The sequence below is a fragment of the Diachasma alloeum genome, unplaced genomic scaffold (assembly GCF_001412515.2).
Source record: "Diachasma alloeum isolate Michigan unplaced genomic scaffold, Dall2.0 Dall_scaffold_00714, whole genome shotgun sequence".
Classification (NCBI taxonomy): domain Eukaryota; kingdom Metazoa; phylum Arthropoda; class Insecta; order Hymenoptera; family Braconidae; genus Diachasma; species Diachasma alloeum.
In genome coordinates this window covers 217132-235028 of record NW_021680845.1, presented here as the reverse complement: position 1 = coordinate 235028, position 17897 = coordinate 217132, and the positions used below count along the sequence as shown (strand labels likewise).

Genomic DNA, 17897 nt, shown 5'->3' with positions numbered 1-17897 from the left:
TCTGTTTTCAATTGAACAGCAGAGTTGTGACATCATTGTCTAGGAGGACAATGGGGTCTAGGAGTATGTATAGAACGTTGGCGTCTAGGTGTCTCCCCTGGTTCAAAACCATCTTTAGAGGTCCTAGCACGCCATTTCTCGACCCGCTCTTTCGTTTGAGCTCAAAAAAACATTCATATCTTGTCTGACATCTTTGCTACAAACTCGGGTTTTCAACTCGGGTTTTCAATTGAAAGCCCGTCAATTCATTGTGGGGGTTTTTAGGTCTGAAAATAGAATTACTTTTGAGACAATTACGAATGAATTTCTTTGTGAATTATTTTTGACATATTCCAAAAACCAGTGGATTTCGGGGAACACGTCAAGATACTCTTTTTGTGGATTATTAAATTCTCCACGCAAAGGTATCCTGATAAGTTCTGATAAGCCTGATGGTATTTATCAGAGAAGTCGACTTATCTCTCACCATCGAAATCAAGAGCCGAAATTTGGATTATTCATCGTGATCCCGTTGCAAATCCCAAATCCAGTCTTAAAAATATTCAGAATACGAAATAACATATTGGGGACATATAATCTGGCCTGGTTCGAATTCTAAATTTCCACCGATCGGTTGGTTGCGCGCGCGTATGTTCACTCCAACGGGGAGTGCAATATCCAGGGGGGACGGGGATGTTAGTACTGCAACCTTGGGCCCGATACTTCGATCCGTTTCGGTGACATTAACGGCGCAGGAACGAGACGACTAATGTCATAGTGCAGATTCCATCGAGATGTCTGAATGGAAAAAAAATTATTGAAAATGGGAAAAAATGTCTCAGATAAATGAGTGGGCAGCCGGAAAAACATGGAAAGTCTGCGTTAATTCAATTCTCTGGATGAGAAGAAGCGAAAGTACGCAGGACCATGGGCCACACATCATGAATGGAGGAATGAAAGGCAGAATAAGAAGAAATCGAATGAATTCCTGAGGACAAAAATTACTGGACTATCTGCTTTCTTCCTGAATGGCAGGAGAATAATCTCATGTTTTCTTTACATTTCCTTCACTCTTTCGTATTGTGGTGACTTCCTACATGTCCAATGAATTTTATTGCCATTTCTGCACGCTTGAATATTTCTGCCTGAATTTTGCAATAAAACATCTTTAAAACTAAAGAAGAGTCTTTGGATTTCTATGTCTCACTGAATATTACCGATAAATAGGCGATAATTTTTTGCGAACATGATTGAATATTAATGAATACAATTTCCCAGTGTTTCCGGATTTTTATTGGGTAAATTAGCGAGATTTCACTGGAACGTCACGAAATTGCGAGAAAACTTTAGTTTCTCTGATAAAAACTGAAAATTGACAGAAAAAAAAATCCTGTTTGAATTTTTGAACACAATATCCTACAAAATTCAGACCGTCTTCAAATTATCATTTTGTTTCTGAAAATTCCCAACAAATAGGCCATTTTACATGAAACCCCGAATATTCCTGTCATGGCTACCCTAATCTTCCATTTCCCCAGCTCCATCATTTCAATTCCGAGTAGACTTCAGCCTCCCCGAAGAATTTACCATAAAAATCAGTCGAAAATCTGAAAATCAATAGGCACTTTCAATTTCAAAGATCCCTCACTTAAACTGTCAGCTGTAAATATCCAATGTTGCATTAAAAACAGCACAAATCACCTTCTCAAGAATAATTATCGAATTTAGCATTGCATTTGTTGATAACTAGTTATCGAGATTGAGCTTATTCAATACGTGTACGCCATGACACACTAACCGAGTGGTCGAGACCCACTTTATACCCGGCTGACCTCCATCGAAATGGAATGGATGGGGTGATAATGCTTGTGTTATTTTCAGCCGTCATGAAAGCCAAACAAACACCAACATGCTCGATCCATCGTACGTGCAGTACCAAAAGGCAATATGAATGCAATCCTCAAAACTCTTCGATGACGAGAGGAGCAGGGAGGGGTGGGGAGGGAGGTGGTCGAGGCCATCGTGATTATCCCCCTTTGATTGCCGGTGTCGACAACCATCGATGGGCATATCTCCATCTCCCTCATGTTCTACTACTCATTTACCCGCACTCCTCGAAAAAGAGTGATTTGACGATAACAACCGCATGATCTTACCTCCGAGGACAATTTTATTGACTCAGTGGCTCTTTTTACTTCGTCATTTTTCATCCATGTTCTTTTAATGCATTTCTCAGTAATGATGAGCACTCGATCTTCTCCTTCACTCGTCATTTTTCGAAATAAATGTGACTGCTTGGTATTTCAATTTCTTGAAGCTCCCTCAATTTTCGTTATTAGTGTAATGAGGTTTCATAAAGGAATTTAATTCACTCAATTATGAGGAAAGACTTATGACGTAAGAATGTTGTTCATGAAATCGAGGGAATCGCCCGTAAAATTCAGCCATTTCATTTTCGTAGAAATCTTTTCCAATGTTCTTATCTGAATGTGAGGGCTTCTGAGGGGATTTGAGTATTTGAATGTTGACGGTCTAAATTTAATTATCGGCTTTGAATCGTCAGGAAACATTTATTATATTTGAAAGAATTAGAGAGTCTAGATTTGAGAAAGATTGATTAAATAATTCGAAAATAGAAATGATGGGAGATTGTGAGGTTTTTCATAAATTGATAAGGAATTGATAAACAATTGATTTCAACAAGAATTTTCAGGAGAGTGACACTGCATTACATGTAAGGGAAAAAAATTGAATTTTAAATTTCGCTGACAATCCTATCGTAAAAAGGAGAAAAGAAATCGATCTCGAAATATCTTAAAAATCTCGAATAAGCGTAAGCGTAAGACTGAAACCGAAGCGCCACTACGTGAGGAGACGAGAAAGTGCGTTCGGCCGATCTCGTTCAATGAAATTGTAAAGCGTAAGTTCAATCAAGACGTGAATATTCAGTACCAAATTGTACTGAATTGTTAATTGATTAGAAATTAAAAACACATTCAACGAATTTTTCTCATTTCTATTAATTCACCAGAATTGAATTAAAATTTATAGTTTCCATCGACTTTTCCAATTTTCAATTTTCAATGAAAAAATTACTTGAAATTTCACTGCAACTATGGTACGATAAAAATTTCCAAGAAGAATACCAAAAATTTCACCCCAAAATTCACCCAAATTCAAATTCAGTGTAGCGTCCAATTACTGTAAAAACCAAACAGAAGCCGATAGGTCCCACCGTCCCGGACATTTCTATTAATTTTTCAGACTAATTGAATTCAAATTTCCAGTCCCCATCGACTTTCCCAATGTCCAATTTCCAACAAAGAAATTCCTCGAAATTTCACTGCAACTGTACCAATAATAAGTCCCCAAAATTGCAACTCAACTTCACCCCAGTGTATCCCCCAATTACTGCAAAAGCCAACCAAAAGCCGATAGAAGCCATCTTCCCGGGCAATCATGTCCCAATTTCCCAAACCGAAACGCTGCGTAATTCCTCCTGAAAACCCGTCGAATCATAGCCGGCGTAACATTGGGCCAGTTGAGAAAGTTTTTTCGGGCGTGTATTTCATAACGCTTTCAGTACAGCCCCAGGAGAGAGACGATTGTGTCACCATTCCTCTCCCCCCACCCTTGCCCACCCAAAAAAAAAAAAAATTAAACTTTCCTCTGCGATCCGAGCGGCCACACCGAGTAGAAATCGATAAGATCAATAAACCAAAAAGCCGAGTGCCAAATATCCGCTCCAGAATACCAACACCGATATTAACCTAAAAACTGTTTAGCGAATTTCCGAGTAGCCGAAAGGGCTCTCTAAAATCGTGATGGTGTCCCAGGTGGGCATTAGCTAACCAAAACCGAATACATATATATTCTTACGCAAACTAGCGAAAGTAGGCTCGTAAGCCGTTCAGTTCTCGGTTTTAAAACACTATATCTATATATAGGATGAAATAATACGTGAGCCCGTACAGGCGCGTGTGTTAGCCGGTTGAGAAAATATTGCGACATGAAAAAAGAAAAAAAAAACGCCTCATACCCAAACCTTAATGCCGAAAGCGAGAGTGAGGTTCGCTCCTCCCTCCTCTCATTGGCCTCCCCCCCTCGGTGGATCACGAAATAATCTCCCGCTTGAGAGGCCATCATTTTTTAGGGAGCTACTTACCCGGGCCTTACTCAACACCAAAAACGCTGCAGCCAGAAAAACCCGATGACTCCCATGACCATTACAATACTCATTTTCTTTATTCTTGAATTTAATTTGAGGTTAACAATATCCCTGACCCGTTTATTTTTTGTTTCAGTCTGTGTTAAACGCTTTGAATCCTATTAAATATTTATCGGTGTCGGTCTGAATTTCTTTTTTACTCTTGCCATCCCTATCGATCTATTATTTTATTCAAGAACTCGTGAATAATGGAATGAGATGATGGAAATTTTGGTTTTGGGGAGTCTGAGGGGTTTCGGGCTCGGAATCAGGGGAATTCGCCTGGGAAATTGTGGATGGATGGGATTCAACGGAGGAAAAATTAAAGTCTGGCGTATTTGGTGCATGTTCTGGGAATTGAGGCAATTGCTCTCAATCCAGAAAAGAATAATTATTAGTGCTTGAGAAGTTGTTGAGTGCCAGTGGTGTGACTGGTGTCATTGAGGAGATGGAGAGTTTCAGCCAGATTTGAATCAAAATGACCCATTTTGAGAGAGGAGATTGCAAGATGCATGGAATATTTTCCGTTTGAAATAATTACTTTTTACTTTTTTTTCAAATGCTAATGACTCATTGAATTGTTGATGAAGTGGAATCATTTTTTTTTTCAATAAAAAGTACAATTCTTCCCCTTTGTGATGGGCCTAGACTGAACTCAATTGATATATATATTTATGAGTTATGAATATTTTTTAAAAAGTCAAAAGTGTCCATTTTACCCCACCCTCCTGTGTAGATTTGGAGATTTGAAATCATCAGATTGAAAAAAATCCTGAATAATAATTGAATTTGAATGAAATTTTATAAAAAATACCCTCTTTTTAAATATTCTCGTCTTGTAAATAAATAATGACAATAATTTGAAGTTCTATAAGCCTTTTTTTTGGTATGAAATGAATTTCTGGACAAATTCGGAATATCAATAAATTTGTGGAAATTAAGTTTCCATTTCAGGGTAGGGGTGTTTAATTATTCGCAAAAATTGAAATTTTCCAATCATTTTATCAGTTTTCGTCAAAAAAAAAATTTATAATTTCTTCGGATTTTCAGAATGTTTCCTAACAGATAAAAATAAAGAGCTTCAGACATTCACAATTTGAATAATAAAATCATTACGAAATGTACAACTGTAAATTTTAAAAGGAATTCAAAAGAAACTGAAAGGCGAGAGTACCTGAATATCGTTGGAAAATTTTTCTTCTTTGAAAACTCACAAACCTTTAAATTCGTCAAATTCTTAAGAGCAAATTGCTTTATGCGATTAAAATTAGATCTTCATGTCGTTTGCTGTTATTTCTTTTTAATGGATTTCTCCTTTTTCATTCATATTCTACCAATTCAAATCTTCTAGCCTCAATAAAAGCCAATACACTCGATTCAATAAAGAAAATCATCTGTGAAGTAACCAACAGTTCTGCATAACGTCCGGGTGCATGTGGGTGGATGAAACACCCGCCCACACTCCGACCTTAACGAGAATGCCGACCTAGAAGTAGACAAACGACTCCTAGATTACTGAAATTCCCAGCGAGCAAACGACTTTATCCGTCCCCAACGAATTTAAAAATGTAACAAAACCCTCCCGCCGATCCTCCGCACCTCGATCCAATAATCAATTCCCCAACACTCAAAGCCAAACTAGTTCATACCAGCGATTAGAATCTCACGACCCGATAAATCCCAAAAATAGTCTCGAAATGCTGTAATGCTTTACCGTTCAATAAAATAGCGAACTAGCGTCGACAGATAATAAAAAAGTGAAAAAACCTGTCGTCCTCGCGGTTGAATATTTTTTCATGTTATTATATCGGAAAAAATTTAATGCACACAGTGCTTGAACATTCTTATCAAGTGATAGTTCCACGGAAATTTCAAGGAATTCAGTCATTGAAAATTCACTGTTTGTTGGAACAATTAATAGAAACTGTGAATTACGGTTCAATTATTCCACGAAAATTGATAGAACTTGGGAAAATTTAGTTAAATATGTTAGCGAATGGTCAATTAATTGAAAATTTTGTGTACTTTGATACAGAATATCCAAGCCTCCATCGATAATTTAATTAAGTTGGGAATCATCGCCCTTCAGTTGTTCAACAATTTGGAACTTTACTGAATTTCCAGTGAAATCTTAAATTCTGTGATTTTTTCTCCTGGAAATTACCACTAAAATATCTTTTTTGTCTACAGTGCACGCACTGCTGCCCCTGCAGAGGCGCTGTTTAAAATTGTTGGCTGAACTCTCCGAAAATTCGCCATTTGTCTTAAACTTCGATGGAAGAATGAATTTCATTTCAATCATTCCCCAAAAACTAACACAAATCAGAATAATTGACGTGAATAGTCTTCAACTCTCAATCAAAAATAGAAAATTGAATCAACCTGAGAGATCGTTGTTCTCCAGCGCGAAAATTTGGAATTGCAGTGAAATTCCTGCCCCCCCCCCCTCCCGACCCTCAATGTCGCTCTCCTGAGAACTAATACTAAACTGTCCATGAAATCTCATTTTTTTGTAACACCGCGGGGAGAGGAAATGCCGGAAGGTGACAGTATTACCCTCCCCCTCCCTCCCTGCCTCACTCTCCCTCCCCTCCCACCCTTCGTTTGCCGATTGACGTCCCTGAGGGAAGGCCTCGAGGGAGCTGAGCGCGCCAAGAGTGAGAAGCGCGTCGGTGGCAAGGATTCGTGTCATTGTCAGTAGGTAATCAGGTCAGTGGGCCAGTGGGACAAGCCACTTTCAATTTCAGTCCTTCTGCGCTGGCTAAACATGTGTTAGTTGAATAACACCGCTGATAAATAAATGTGTGTGCCTGGTTTTATTTAAAATCACGAATAAATATACAGGCACGTGAAGGCAAGTGTCGCCTCGGTGTGGGACTCGTCAGAACTGCAAAAGTGTTTGGAATTGAAATGAACGGCGGGGAAAGGGAGAGGGACACGCGCCAATCGCGTCACGCGTCTTCGGGACGCACTCGCGGTACGCGAAGAGGGGAGGGGGCGAGGGGGGGAAGGGGTCGTTAAGGGACCACACGAACTTGAACGAACATGAACGAATGCTGATGGAGAATCGAGAGAGAGAGGGATGCCCATGGGTTTTGCACAAAACTCTTGTGTGTATTTGCCACGGGATAGCGGAAAGTAGGACGCGTATTAAAAACCACGAACCGTGTCCCGCGTGCGGTGAAGTTACTCACGGCGAGCCGCTATTACCCAATCGAATTCGTCATAACTGGCGGGGAACAGTGTGAGCATGAGCGCGGGAATTATTCTGGATTTTCGAATTTTCGGGGGAGGCTTCAGGGGGAAATTGATTGTTCTAGTGAGCATCAACAATTTTTTTTTTTCGTCTGCTCGACGATTAGGGAGTTTATTGAATCTTTAGGGAACTCTGAAATTTTATGGTTTTTTCTTCTGGAAGTTACCAGTAAATTTGCTTTTTTTTTAATGNATTTTTTTGTAACACCGCGGGGAGAGGAAATGCCGGAAGGTGACAGTATTACCCTCCCCCTCCCTCCCTGCCTCACTCTCCCTCCCCTCCCACCCTTCGTTTGCCGATTGACGTCCCTGAGGGAAGGCCTCGAGGGAGCTGAGCGCGCCAAGAGTGAGAAGCGCGTCGGTGGCAAGGATTCGTGTCATTGTCAGTAGGTAATCAGGTCAGTGGGCCAGTGGGACAAGCCACTTTCAATTTCAGTCCTTCTGCGCTGGCTAAACATGTGTTAGTTGAATAACACCGCTGATAAATAAATGTGTGTGCCTGGTTTTATTTAAAATCACGAATAAATATACAGGCACGTGAAGGCAAGTGTCGCCTCGGTGTGGGACTCGTCAGAACTGCAAAAGTGTTTGGAATTGAAATGAACGGCGGGGAAAGGGAGAGGGACACGCGCCAATCGCGTCACGCGTCTTCGGGACGCACTCGCGGTACGCGAAGAGGGGAGGGGGCGAGGGGGGGAAGGGGTCGTTAAGGGACCACACGAACTTGAACGAACATGAACGAATGCTGATGGAGAATCGAGAGAGAGAGGGATGCCCATGGGTTTTGCACAAAACTCTTGTGTGTATTTGCCACGGGATAGCGGAAAGTAGGACGCGTATTAAAAACCACGAACCGTGTCCCGCGTGCGGTGAAGTTACTCACGGCGAGCCGCTATTACCCAATCGAATTCGTCATAACTGGCGGGGAACAGTGTGAGCATGAGCGCGGGAATTATTCTGGATTTTCGAATTTTCGGGGGAGGCTTCAGGGGGAAATTGATTGTTCTAGTGAGCATCAACAATTTTTTTTTTTCGTCTGCTCGACGATTAGGGAGTTTATTGAATCTTTAGGGAACTCTGAAATTTTATGGTTTTTTCTTCTGGAAGTTACCAGTAAATTTGCTTTTTTTTTAATGCGCATGCACTGCTGTCACTGTTTGAAATTGTTAGCTAACATGTCCGATTCTCAACAATTTGGATCACGTGATAATTTCAGCGAAGTGAAGGGGAGGTTTTACGGGGTAAATTGATTGTTCTATTGAGCACAGGGGATTTTTTTCAGAGCTTCAGTGAGTGTTTTTGGCAGCTGGGAAATTTAGGGAATTGTTTTTTACGATTTTGGATTTGATCATTTCGAGGTTTTATGACGCCTTATCTGTTGGTGTGGCCCGAAATATGAATTAGTTTGAAGAAATTAATACCCCCTACAAGCAATAAATCTCTTCAATTACAGTATCTACCTACCGTAAGAGATTTACTTTGTATTAGAAGAACTCTGGAAATTATCTCTGATATTGTTCAGCTACGAGAAATTTTTCGAGAGAAGGATCGCCTCGAGAAATTGATTTATTCTCTTTTCCCAGTTCACGTTAAATCAGAAAAAATAAATTCAAAATGCACGAAAAAAATTATTTATAATTCATAATGTTTACGCGAATTCTAATACTGGACTGCTGAATGTTTCGCCAAGAAAAATTATTTATTCTATTTTCCCACTCCGCAACTGAAATGTCATCAACTGCCAAAAAAAAGTACATAGAAAATAAAGATGGTGATCACTCACCAAATTCCCGTTGCCATCGATCACAATCACTCATGGAATGAATTAATTGTTCGTTTAACAGCTGTTCTTTTTCCTCTCACCATTGATCGCGTTACAAGCAATAATAAAATATAGCTGAAATCATCACTATTTTCGTTGAGCGAATGGGGTTCAAGTTCAATTCAAGTTCAGGCTGAGGTTTTGAGAAATATATTCACATCGAAGAGAAATACATTTTTTTTTTTTGAGAATAGAGTAAAAAAATGGCAATAAAAATAATTGAGTCGTTTTCTTTTTCCTTCTTCACAACTGAATTGCTTCATACAATTAACTACGTCATCAGCAAAGGGGAAATATTGCTAAAGTGATCACCATCTTGGGTTTTCCATGAATATCAGCAAATATAAAGTATGATCAAGGAAGATCGAGCCATTCTATCCTCCCACTTCACAATTGAAGTATTATCAACTTCCGTCAATGAATAATGTGGACAAAATGAAAGAAATAGTCACTCAGCAAATTGCCCCCAAGTTACTATCGACTACAATCACTGATGTGATAACTTAATTGTTTAACAGCCGTTTTCCCTCATAATCGATCACGTTGTGAGCAATGATAAAATATAACCAAAATGATCATAATTTTCATTCCACGAATGGATCCAGGAATGGGTCAACTAAAGTTCACGATGATTTGAGGAATATCTTCAACTTCAAGGGAGATAACAAAATAGTTATGAGAGTTTTTTTAGAACAGAATGAAATCTACAAGAATTTAGAGTTTACAAGAATTTTGCAATGGAAAAAAAAATTAGCCACTCCAATTTACAACTGAATTTTTATCAATTTCTGACGTAATTTATTACGTCAGTCATTGATTCATTACGGTCATTTGAATCGCTCCCTCACACCATCGATTACGCTGTCAGCAATACTTGGATGTCGCTAGAGCCATCAACATCCTGAGTTTCCTATGGATATCTCGAAATCTGAAATATCATCAGTGCAAATCGAGTCAGCTTCCACGAGCAAATAACACACATAAAAACTAAAGCGCATAATAACTCAGGAAATTGATCCTCAGTTATCATTGATTACAATTGTAATTGTGATGAATTAATGTTCATTTAAGTGCTGTTTTTTCTTCCATACAATGGATTTAAATCCAAAGGAGATAAAAAAATCATTATCAGAGAACGGAGTTTATTTGTAGAACAGAGTGACAATCGCAAGAAACTTTTTCATAACGATTTTGCAATCACGAAAAATCAAGTCATTCTATTTTTCGCACTTCGCGACTGAAGTGTCATCAACTTCCACGAGAAAATAATATACATAAAAATGAAAAGAATAATCACTCAGCAAATTGCTCACGGGTACCGATTACAATCACTGATGTAATAAACTCATTGTTTGTTTAACAGATGTTTTTTTCTCATCATACAATTGATCACGTTATAAGTAATGATTTAATGTGTAATCATCATCACTTTCGTTTTGTAAATAAGGTGAATTCAAATTCAGGACGAGCTTTTGAGGAATATCTTCAAATCCAAGGGAGATACCAAAATTATTATGAGATTTTTTTGTAGGACAGAGTACTCTCAAAAATGTTCCTTGTAAAAATTTTGCAATCAAAAAAAATTGAGTCATTCCATTTTTCCCACTTCACAACTAAAGTATCATCAACTTCCCCGAAAAAATAATATTCGTCAAAAATGAAAAGAATAATTACTCAGCAAATTGCTGACCAGTTACCAACGATTACAATAAGTGGTGTAATAAACTAATTGTTTGTTTAACAGTTGTTTTTTTCTCATCATCAATCACGTTGTAAGTAATGATTTAATGTGTAATCATCATCACTCTCGTTTTGTAAATAAGGTGAATTCAAGTTCCCGTTTAAAAATTGAACTATTATCAAATTCCACGAAAAAATAATATACATAAAAATCGAAACGAGTAATCACTCCGCAAATTGCTGCTCAGTTACTATCGATCGCAATCACTGATATAATGAACTAATTATCTGTTTAACCCTTTTTTCCCGTCATCAATGATAAAATGTTTCTAAAATTATTGAGTCCAGCACGTGGGCCATTCGCGCCACCTGTGGGAGCGCCAATCGAAACGTTTCGAGAGAACTTCTCTCGATCGGGCTGTGCAGCGAATGCAAAGAGCAATCGATCGTCGCGCCCGGTTCTCCGCCACTTTCCATTTCAATTTGTCTCGGACTAGCATGAAAAACTTGAATGACGGTGTTGAAAAAAAAAAGTCACCGCGTCTCCTCGAGAAGAACCCCATCCTCCTCTGCTCAATGGAATAGGAAAAATGGCATTTGCTCGGAGGAACTTCGTAACTCCGGAGCATAATGAAAAGGGATAAAAAAAAACTTGACGCATGAATAATAATGATTGTCGCCACTATGTGCCGGGTTCTCAGTATGTTATTGAGTTATTCCAATGCGAGGTTTATCAAAGTGGGTCAAGCGACTCAATACGAGTCCGCATATATAACAACGCGAGGAAAAACGACGTTCACGCACGCGTGGGCGTATATATAACATATTTATATGCAGCAAGTTATTACAGTAATATTTACAAGAATTATTTTATATACCGCGTGGTATTTAGTACAGGCGAGATTCTGGAACAAATGTTTCTTGATGCATTTCTGGGAAACTTTCAAAGGTTGTGAAGAATTAACGATAGTCAAGTATTTTTCAGTATTCTCGAGAACACACTAGAGAGTTGGAAATTTTAATTCATCAGACTATCATAATCGGCTCGATTAGATGAATTTATTTACAAAATAATGTTTTTCAACGTTCCTTTCTTTTAAGTGAATAATGGTAATTGCTCAGACTTTCGGAAAATGTTCGATACCTTATGACCAAATTAATTACAAATGTTAAGAAAGAATTCGTTTTGGCGTTTCAAATAATCAAAACTGAATTAAAGTGCTTAAACATGATTTTGACGGAATTATTTCCAGAGGGGAAAATCCTTTTTTTATAACTGTTGAAAAAAACTCCACAATTCTCAAAAATGACAATTTTTCTCCCACTTTAATGAATTCTTCTCGAAAAGTAAACTTTCTAATCTCTATTCATGTCTTTAAATTATTCCTAAACAGTTCAGAATAGAGAATAAAGGAGTTCAAACGCTAGAAATTCTAAAATAATTACGAAATGTGTCACTTCGCCCACAGTTTAACTCCAAATGTTGATGATTTCCCCCAAAAAAGGCCAAACTACTCGAATATTCTTAGCAAAACATACTCTCATGTAGTTTTTCGTTGTTCAATAAAAAAATGATGAAACCACAAGAAAAAAATGTCAAGTAGTGTTGAGTAATTCAACTGGACTCATTCACCGCCTTCAACAATATTTTCTTCAATTAAGGAAATTGCAGACTTCAAACGAAAATTGTTAAATTATTTTCGGCCAATATTCTCCCGTAACATTTCAATCCTCTTTGCTTGGGTGTGGGCTTCCAGGAAGAGTACCCGTTGCGTTTATGGTTGTCTTTGTAACGAGAGATCATTTCGCTTTCCATCATTACGTCTCGAGGGACCCACTCGCGCGTACAGTCTCCCCCCAGTCGTAAAACCAAGAAGAATAAGTGAAAATTGTTTGCAAAAGGGAATTGAATAAAGGAGGAGTGAGGACGAGGGGGAAGTGAGTCCTCAAAAGGGTCCGACTCCCGGTGAGAGTTGGGTCAACAGTGTCAGGTATTGCACAACGCTCGGAGGGGCCAAGAGTGAGACGTCACCGTTGTATTTATCCTTTTGTTGATTCTCTGACAGGAGATTTCCCTTTTGCCTGAGTTTTACCCAAAATTGGGAGGCACGCGACGACAGGAAAACTTATGAGCCCTAAATTTTCATCTTAATGGGTCGTAATTCTTTCAAGCGGGGCTATTTAATTGGAATATTCGGCATTCGAAGGTTCCCTTTGAAAACAGGAATTCTTGTCGGATTTTACCATTCGATTTTGGAAATTACTGGACATTTACGCGTCTGCATTTCGTGACTTGATTATAATTTCACAAACTATTCCATTTCGCCCCGCCGTCCTCTACAATACAGCTAAATTACTACCTCGAAAAACTGATTTTCACGATGGAAAATTGATTGTTCATGAATTATTTATCGAACATGTAATCGTCAAATTTAAATTATTTAAACTATTCCTCAAAACGAAAGTAATGATGAAAAAAGTGTTTACACAACGAACTCATTGCAAAATGTTTGGTACACGGAGAGAAATATTCAATAAAAATTACGTATCTTTTCCGTAATTCCGGAGCGAAATGTGGTTGTAGGAAATTTTACGGAACTGTCACGTAATTTTTTCGGAGTGTTCTGTAATTTTTATCTGAATCTCCTGTGAAAAATTACGATACCATCACTTAAATTTTCTGAGTCGATTCCGTAATCGGTGAGTGAATTATGAGTTCCGTAATTTTTACTGAATATTTCTCTCCGGGTAATCAAGGATCAAACGGGGCTCAGATGCAGTGGATTCCACACCAATAAACCTCAATTATCTCAACTAAATATTGATAGAGACCGGATGAATCAACAAAAGAGTCTCCTCCACAACAAAAAAAATCCTGGCAATTTCCGATATTTCCGTGTACATTGATAATATCCAACAATCCTAGAAACGTGCCAGCCACGCGTCTCCCCAAACCCAGTGATGACCTAGTCCGACCTCCATTTGCACTTTCACGGGGCACACTTTGTTGCCCTGTCGTCCTCATCCAGGGGCACTGGATAATCTTGATTTATAACCCACCAACATTAACAAACATGCAACGGAATAACGAATGCGTGCACAGAACAGCCGCCCCCAGAGTGGGGAAAAAAGGGGGGATTGTGGGGTGTGACCTAGGGAAGAGCTCGGAAAAGCGCAACAAGTGCAATTGACGCTCACCGGCAGGTAGATGTTGTCGATGCCATTGTCAACAGAGCCAGCGGGAGTTCTAACCCCTCGTAAACCTGTCGCTCGTGTACTTTTACTGCTACTTTTTACTCAACAACAGCTATGACATTTTCATTCGCCTTTTCCCATCGCCATTACGTCCACGGGGTATACTATTTTGCCACGCGACACCAGAATTTACTAAACAGAATTAGTTCCGCATGATTTTTTCAAGGGAAATTGATTTTTCGAGGTGGATGGGAGGGGGGAAAATGTGAGGAACAAAAGATGTTCGCGTCTATTGAAATGTGAAGGCACCTGCAGACCTAAACAGGTCCTAGAGCCAGTAATTTCGTTCCATCGTGCCCGATGAGCCCTTCCCCTTTTTTTTCCTTTCCCCTTCGATCCACCAGTTACATAATCCGGCGACAGATGTCAGTAAAGAATGAGCGCACGCTTTTTCGCCGAATAAAATCGATTAAAAAACGAGATTAAGAGAACGAAAAAAAAGACTGAAAACTGTTACAAAGACACAAATAAAGTCGACACAAATGTGTCGGTGCCCACTGTGTGTGGGCACATTGGCAAAATGAAAATAATCATTCTCGATTTCACACAGCCGGCATGACCTACATATCGGCAGCACATCCAAAATGCATATAAAATCCCTCGGCGAGTGTAACTCAGTCTCGCAGTGAAGGAATTGTAAAAAAAATGTATCCTGAAAAATGGTGACTCCCACTGTGGCTCGCAAGACATAACATTCATTCTCAAGCCGCAATATTTCTTTTAATCGTTGCTAAAAATAATATCCGCCGGTTTTACACATTAAAAATGAAAGAAGGCGCAATGACTCGAGGTAGGGGAGAGCCAGACGGCTTCTTTGTCTCTCGCCGTCACTTCCATCCCAACAAAAGAAGCGACTCAAAGAGAAAAAAGAAGCATTACGAGAATTCGCATGGCTCCCCCCGCTTGTTCATTCACCAAATGTTGCGAAATGTGTGCGAAAACGCGACGAAATTGGGGGAGAAAAAGTGCCTCTCTTTGTGCCTCGTGAGCCCCATGATGAGCCGTGGGATTAAAAAAATTGATAATAAAGAAAAACGAATCGTTTGATTGATCAATTTTAGAGAGCGCGAGTCAAAATTCTACAAAAATTTAAGCTGGATTCTTTGTTTCTGTTATTCCTCATATCTAACTAAAATCTATCTCCATAAAACCACGAGAAGGTGAAAGTGCTGATCAACGAAACAAGATTTTAAAAAACTACTGACAAAAAAAAGAATCACTTAATTGATCAATTTCAAAAATTGTGAGTCAAAATTCAATAAAATTTGAATTAGATTCTTTGTTTCTGCTATTTCGCAACTATCCTAATAAAACCTATCCCCATAAAATCTCTAAAGAATGAGAATGCCGATGAATGCGACAAGATTAAAGAAAAATTCAGTAGCGAAGTGGTAAAACGGTTCAAGTCGGCTTATCCCTCAGTTGAGTTTTTGAGGAATATTTCCGAATCCAAGGGAGGTAGCGAAATTTTTGTAATTACATTTGTTGTAGCTCTCAATCGGGTCTACAAAAAAGGTTCTATTGAAAATTTTGCTATCTCCCTTAGATTTCCAGATATTCATTGAAAACTGATCAATAGCCAAAATTGACTTGTACCGTTTTATCACTTCGCTACAAAATTAATTACAAGAGAAACCAAAAATCGCGTAAAAATTGTAAAAAAATCGTGCTATACTCTTTATATCTGTGATTCCCCACCAATCCCCCTAAACTCAATCCCCATAAAACCGGGAAAGGATGGCAGTGACAACTAATGAGACAAGCTTAAAAAAAATAACAACAAAATGAACCGAACAGCCCAATCAATCGATTCCCGAAGAAGCCACTCAAAATTCTATAAAATTCCGGCTATATTCTTTGTTTCTGCTATTCCCCAACAATCCCAATAACCCCAATCCCCATAAAACCTCGAAAGGGTGGGAGTGACGACCAATGGGGGACCAACGAGGCAAAAGAGAGGTTTGGCAAGCGGCGTTTCTTCTCCACACAGACAACAAAGAACAGAGCCTACCTCTCTGAATGACTCTCACACAGACCCACCCACACAGCCAACCGAGCCTAAACAAACCCCGAAAAAAAAAAACGAGAATCATTCATCCACAGAAACAATTACCTGTTTCACTCCGTACATCGGCAACAAGCGCCAGTCTCGCATCAGTCCCAGCCTGATGACTGTTAGACGTCAGTACCACGTTGTTAACCCCACCGTCGCTCATCTGCGGTGATGTCGATGATTCGGCCAGGCTCGTGCCCGTCTGCGCTGCCTCCATGGGCCCGTTAACATCGCCGACCGGATTTTCCATTCGATCCTCGTGCATTGCCCGAATTATCAATCACTCAACGAATTTATTCACAATGAAAAATGCCCGTCCCCCCCCCCACACACACACACACGCACCGACTCCCGTATTGTCAACGTATGTGTCCTTTATCACCAGTACTGACTCACACATTTAACTGTTACATGTAAAATTTTTTCTCCCAACTCCTCACTTTCCCTCTCTGTTCAATCCTCGAGACGTCTGCAGAAAAACGGAGGAGAGCCCACGCCGGTCCCGTCACACTGAGGATCACCTCACCTCCGGGCACGTCTCGATTACCCCCCCGTGCATAAAAAAAAGCCCACCAAATCAATGGGACAAATAAAATTCACCAGATCGATTGCACCAATGTCCCCACAACACTACTGTTTTTTCCTCATAATTTTTTAATGCCAAAAAACGTCTTTGTCCTCCACCACTGCTGCTCCTCTCGTCTTCTCATTAAATTAAGGAATAAAAAAAAAACGAGAGTGATTGTTCAACAGCCACTGAAATTCACTGGTCAATGAGTACTGATAAAATATCGCCGATGCTTGTGTTTACAAACTGTGTTGTTTTATTTCTCAACGTAGTGGTAAATAACACAGTTGTGGTTGGAGAAAAAAATTGGTGCGTTAGACAAATGTAGGTCTGTAGGCCACTTCACTTACACTTTGCATCAGGGGGAACGGGCGGGCACTCCCTTAGTCAAGCGAGCGTCCCACTGTGGCTCGAGGGATTCACACCGACACACGGGTTAACACCGTATTTATCAACGATCAGCGATATTAATCGATTATTCGCGTAATCCGTCCGCTTGTTGTCCCCGATGTTCCGGAATTACACGGGGAGCCGTTAATTGTTGGCCGGGGATTTTTATTCATCACTGAATTGGCAATATTTTTTATCCCCGGGGGCCTATCTTCGCCTGGCACACACACTTCTGACAGAAAATGCAACCAAACGGGATCCCAGGGACGTCTCCACACACACGCCGGAGGGCGACACCTATTTTATCCGAATTAAATACACTTGCCGGAAAAAGATTCCACCACTCTGCGCAGACGCGGGATTTAATTTCAGTTTTTAGGCGATTTTTTTTTTCGTTTCTGCACTCGTTTACTTGACTTTTCGCGGTAATTAACGACCTCGGGAATGCACTCGGGCTTTCGGGGTGAAAACCCTCTGATATTTATCGGGAATGTGATCGAAAGGGGAGGGGAGAGGGGGGTTTGGAGATAGGGTGCACTCGATCGTGTGGAATTCTTCGGCGCTTCGCGTTTCTACGTTTTACTGTTTCTCCGATTACGTAATAAAAATGAGGACGGTTTTATAGATATTTTGCGCTATGCGATTTATCGGTAGATTGGTTGCTCATGGGGGGCCGGAGGGGGGGGGG

The 17897-nt window shown here is 39.7% G+C and overlaps 1 protein-coding gene across 1 annotated transcript in view; it reads right to left on the bottom strand.

The window, feature by feature from the left end:
* Nucleotides 1-17442, bottom strand: part of LOC107044367 (nuclear hormone receptor FTZ-F1) — a 69414-nt gene extending 51972 nt beyond the window's left edge. The window contains exon 1 of the mRNA XM_015266225.1: nt 16312-17442. Coding sequence (XP_015121711.1) covers nt 16312-16516 — 205 coding nt within the window. The 5' untranslated portion in view covers nt 16517-17442. The remainder of the gene's footprint in view (nt 1-16311) is intronic.
* Between the last annotated feature and the right edge of the window lie 455 nt (nt 17443-17897).